The sequence below is a fragment of the Carettochelys insculpta genome, unplaced genomic scaffold, assembly GCF_033958435.1.
Source record: "Carettochelys insculpta isolate YL-2023 unplaced genomic scaffold, ASM3395843v1 scaffold_0036, whole genome shotgun sequence".
Classification (NCBI taxonomy): Eukaryota; Metazoa; Chordata; order Testudines; family Carettochelyidae; genus Carettochelys; species Carettochelys insculpta.
In genome coordinates, this window is record NW_027439073.1 from 76,819 (window position 1) to 81,603 (window position 4,785).

General features: G+C 65.7%; 1 protein-coding gene and 1 non-coding gene across 3 annotated transcripts; one reads left to right on the forward strand and one right to left on the reverse strand.

The window, feature by feature from the left end:
* The first annotated feature begins 83 nt into the window (after window positions 1-83).
* Window positions 84-155, forward strand: TRNAM-CAU (transfer RNA methionine (anticodon CAU)). Its single transcript has one exon. It is a non-coding gene; the product is annotated as a tRNA-Met (tRNA).
* Window positions 156-2,277: 2,122 nt separating this feature from the next.
* Window positions 2,278-4,746, reverse strand: ADAT3 (adenosine deaminase tRNA specific 3). 2 transcript variants are annotated; one of them, XM_074983139.1, is made up of 2 exons: window positions 4,719-4,746; window positions 2,278-3,357 (listed from the first exon to the last, which is right to left on the reverse strand). In XM_074983139.1, the coding sequence occupies exon 2, from the start codon at window positions 3,341-3,343 to the stop codon at window positions 2,354-2,356; it is 990 nt and encodes a 329-aa protein (XP_074839240.1). In that variant the 5' UTR covers window positions 3,344-3,357; window positions 4,719-4,746; the 3' UTR covers window positions 2,278-2,353. The 2 variants fall into 2 exon arrangements, with proteins under 2 accessions (XP_074839240.1, XP_074839239.1); XM_074983138.1 differs by lacking the exon at window positions 4,719-4,746 and adding an exon at window positions 3,747-3,785.
* Window positions 4,747-4,785: the final 39 nt, after the last annotated feature.

A 4,785-nucleotide genomic window follows, 5' to 3' on the forward strand; every position in this document is an offset into this window, starting at 1 on the left:
AGCAAATCCACTGATGTTTTTTTCCTGCTTAAAAAGATCCCAGCAGCGCAGCTTGTGCAGATGTCAGAGAAGCTGCAAATCAGAGCAGAGTGGCGCAGCGGAAGCGTGCTGGGCCCATAACCCAGAGGTCGATGGATCGAAACCATCCTCTGCTAGCTCCTTTTTTCCTTCTGGAACAGCCTTCCCTGTCTGTTGTGGGCTTGTGCAGCTGCTGGGGAGAGATTTAAAGGCAGCCCAGCTGGGTTTGTTTTCTCTGTAGGTGGTGCGCATCTGTGCAAGCCTCAGTGCATGTGAAAATTTATTCTGCACACGGCTGGGGGAGGGGGAAAAAAGGCCCAGGTCATCAGTTCCAACTTTTTCACTGGCGCAGACCACCAGTCGCCTCCTGCCGCACAACCGGCCTGCGTGTCTACGGGTGGTTCCCCTTCGCATGCAGAACAACGCTGATCCCACGTACGAGTGGAAATAAGTTAAGGGCCCTTCGCACGAGGTTCCTCTCCCTCGGTCACGGGCGTGCGAGTCGTGCTCCCTCTGGCAGCTTGTGCCTCTCTGGGTGGTGCACCTCTGGAGACGCATCAGCGCAGAGAAGAAAATTCATTCCGCTGGTGGGTGGGAAAAGTTAGAGGGAGCCGGTGCTCTCAGAGATCCATGTAGGAGCGGTGGGGGGGGTCTGGGAACAGTTTGGGGGTGGGGGGGGGTCTCAGATCATTTCCGGGGTGATTTGGAGGGTCCAGGAATGGTCTGGGGGTGACGCCCCCCCAGATAAGCATTCCCGTGGCAGCTCGGGGTGCAGGGCGCTGGCCTGCTGGGATAAGGGGAGGCTGAGGAAAGTTGGTGGGGTTGTTAGGGTCCTTTCCCAGGAAAGCAGGGGAAGGCAGTGCCGGGGGGGGGGATTAACCCCTCTGCCCCCAACTTCTCTGCTGCGGATGCCGCAGGGCTTTGGGGCTGACACACCTCCACCAGAGGCCAGGCCCGGCCAGGGGAGGACAGGACCCGGCTCTGGGGGGATGGGAGGTCCTGGCCTAAGGGGTTTAGACACCTGGCTGTAATTCCCCCCCCACAGAGGCAGGTGGGGGGGCTGTGGTCCCCAGCCCCCCATTGGTAGGTTTGGGGGGGTCCTCAGCCAGGGCTCCCCTGCTTCTGAGGGGCCAGGCCCAGCTGTTCCCAGCTCCAGGGGGGTCCTGGCCTAGGGGGGTTAGGTGCCTGGCTGGGATTATCCCACAGGGGGCAGTTTGGGGGGCTGCAATCCCCACTCCCCTGCTGCTGGGTTTGGGGGGTTCCTCAGCTGGGGCTCTGAGCCTGGCTGTTCCCAGCTATGGGGGGGGTGTTCTGGCCTAGGGGATTTAGGCACCTGGCTGAGTTTTCTCCCCCCCCCCACAGGGGCAGGTTGTGGGGGGCTGTGATCCCCCCTGCTGGGTTTGGGGGAATCTTCAGCCAGGGCTCCCCACCTTATCTCCCCCCCGCGAGGGGCTGGGCCTGGCCAGAGGATCCGCCCCCCAGCCCGGGGAGCCCTTTGTCCAGGGCGGAGCCATGGCCAGAGCGGTGGGGCAGGGGGCGGGCTTGGATCTTGGAGTCAGAGCGGGGGTCTGAGGACTCAGGGTTCAGGGATATTCAATGGGGACCCTTGTTCCCATCTGGCCCCAGAAGACACCCGCTCCCCCCTTTCCCGGACGTTATTTGCAGCTGTGCATAACCCCCCACCTGCCTTCTCTTAAGGGGCAGAACCGGGGAGGCCAGCCCCCCTCAAAACGAGTAGGTCCCTGCCACCCCCCGGGGGTCTCTACCACCGATACGATACTCTGGCATCCTCCGATAACCGTTCGGCTGCGGGCAGGCATTCCCTGGGGGGGCCGCCCAGGCTCGGCCCCGACAGGCAGCCCAGCTGTGCCCACGAGACGAGATCCGACCAGGTTTAGAGCCGAACGGAGCCCAGGGTTCAGCTCCCTGGTTCTGCTGCCCACAGTTCTGCTAGGCCGGGCTAAAAGGAACAAAGCCTCTTCCAAATTCACAAAACCAGCCTGCTGCAAGAAAGCCACGGAGGTGTCACGACACCGAGAAATCCCGGGGGCACCTTACAGACGAAGAGAGGACCTCAGGAGGCCGTCGCGTCTGACCGCCACCTCCCCCACCGCGCCGTGAGCCCGTCGCTCCTCGTCCTGCCGCCCGGCACAGCCTCTCTCCATCCCGTTTGACGTGGTTCGTCCCCCACCAAGCCCACCCGTCCCTGCGGCCAAGAACTGCAAAATCAGAGGCGCAGCCCGCAAACCGCCTCCCCGTTAAAACAAATTTATTAAAAAATAAAAAAAAGAAGGAAAGCTCAACGTTTAAAACAGAACGGTATAAAAAGGAGCCCTCAGCTAGCGAGATCCTGGCCCAGACGTCCACACGGCCCCTCCAGGACGCTCCGGAAGACTTCAAAGTGGTGGTTGAGGTCTCTGTGGCCGTGGAGGCGGTAGCTGGTCCCCAGGGCTCCTTGCGAGGTGGCCACGCCGTAGAAGACCCTCTGGATACGGGAGTGGACCAGGGCCATGGCGCACATGGGGCAGGGCTCCCGGGTGAGGTAGAGGTCGTAGCCGGTGCAGATGTAAGGGAGCCCGTCGGAGCTAGGCCGAGGGGCGCCGTCCGGGGCCAGGAAGCTGCAGGCGGGATAGTCACGGTAGCTGTGGACGCCTCCCCCCTGGCGGTGGGCCACCAAGTCGATACAGACCATGGTGGCGTGGAGCAGGGGGTGGAGAGACTTTCGGCAGTCATGCCCCACCGCCAGCACCCGCCCGGTGGCCGGCTCCACCACCGCCGCCCCCGCCGGCACCATCCCCAGCTCCGCCCCCCGGCGTGCGGCCTGGATCGCCTGTTCCATGTACCCCTGCATTGCCGCCTTGTCCCGGGGGGTGAAGAGCTGGCCAGCCAGCGCCAGGCTGGTGCGCTTGTTTTCGTGGAAGGCCGTGGGCCAGTGGCGGGCGGCCTCCTCGAACTGAGGCCGGGTCAGGGGGACGCGGGCGGGCACTCGGACGAGGAAGGGCTCTCCCAAGCCACGGGGGTCCACCTGGCCGGCCGGGAGCAGCTCTGAGAGCGTCAGCGGGGCCGGCGAGGGGCCGGCCGGGCAGAGGAGCAACTCCAGCGGCCAAGCCTCGCCGGCCGCTCGCACACGCTTGAGGTGGGGGAGCGCCGTCAGGGGGCGGGCGACCGCCAACTCCCGCACCAGGCGGGACGTCTCGGTGCGCAGGAGCACGGGGGCGGCATAGGCCGGGGTCAGCTCCACCGGTCGGGATTCCAGCTCGGGCAGGACCAGCACAGCGTCCCACGGGGGGTCCTCCGTCTTTCGCCGCTTGGCGTCCGGCTCCATTGCCCCGGCACCGGCTAGGCCGAGAAATAGCAATCGAAGGGGTGGATTGGAGACTTCGACCCCCCCGTCTTCCCCCCCAGCCACGCTCCCTTCCCTGGGGGGACTCGCCTAAGACCCCCCACCACCCTTCCTCCTGCAGATGCTCCTCGCCCCCCACGGGAAGGGGGCCCCTCTCTGAGCCGCTCCCCGCCCCACCACCCAGCGAGAGCACCCCGCCCTCCCCACATCACTGGCGGCCATCCACTCCCGCCCAGCTGGGCTAGAAAATGCTCTACCCTGGCCCTACGTGGGGGCTGCTCAGACACCTCGTCATATCCCCCAGCCCCCCAAAAGCCACTCCAGGGCCCCTCCTTTGTCCCAGCTGCACAGTACGCCTTCCCCTTTCCCCCCGGGTCCCACCTACCCAGCTCCCCAGAACTCCCCCTTCTCCAGGGACCCTCCTGTCCCAGCTCCACAGAACCCCCAGCCTCCCCCCAGCCCACCCCTCCTTCAGGCCCCATTGTATCACCCCCCCAGAAGCTCCCCACCCCTTCCCTGTGACCCCCACAGCCAAGTCCCCCAGAAGACTCCCTTCTCTCCCCCAAGGGCACCCACTTGTCCCAGCCCCCCACAACAACTCTTATCCCAGCCCCACATCCCCCTCACAGCTCCCCTTATCCCAGCCCCACAGACCCCCCACAACCCCCCTTATCCCAGCCCCACAGACTCCCCATCCCAGCCCCACAGACTCCCCACAAACCCCCTTATCGCAGCCCCACAGCCCTCCCACAGCTCCCCTTATCCCAGCCCCACAGCCCCCCTTATTGCAGCCCCACAGCCCCCCCATCCCAGCCCCACAGACTCCCCACAAACCCCCTTATTCCAGCCCCACAGCTCCCCTTATCCCAGCCCCACAGCCTCCCCAACCCCCCTTATCGCAGCCCCCCAGCCCCCCCACAGCTCCCTTTACCCAATGCCCCACAGCCCCCACAACCCCCCTTATCCCAGCCCCACAGACCCCCCCATCCCAGCCCCACAGCCCCCTCATGGTTCCCCTTATCCCAGCCCCACAGCCCCCCCAGCTCCCCTTATCCCAGCCCCCCACAGCTCCCCTCCCTCACCTGCCCCTCGCCCCCTAGCGCAGTCCCGCCCCCTGCCCCGGCCCTTCACGCCCATTGGCTCGCGGCGCTGCCCGTCTGCGAAGCCGAGCGCTCCGATTGGCCCAAAAGATTGACGGGCGGGGGGGAGGGGAGAACGTGGAAGCCTGAAGGGGAGAGAGAGAGCGAGAGAGAACGCGTGGGCCCGCGGTCTGCCCAGGGCATAGAGTCGGGCCGGCTAGAGCGGCCCGGAGTCATAGAGAAAGGGCGGGAGGAGAGGCGGGAGGGCGCGCCCATACCATAGAGTCCCGCGGCCAGCCGGAGCGGCGCGAGGCGGGGCGGCGGAAGTGACGACAGGGCCGCACG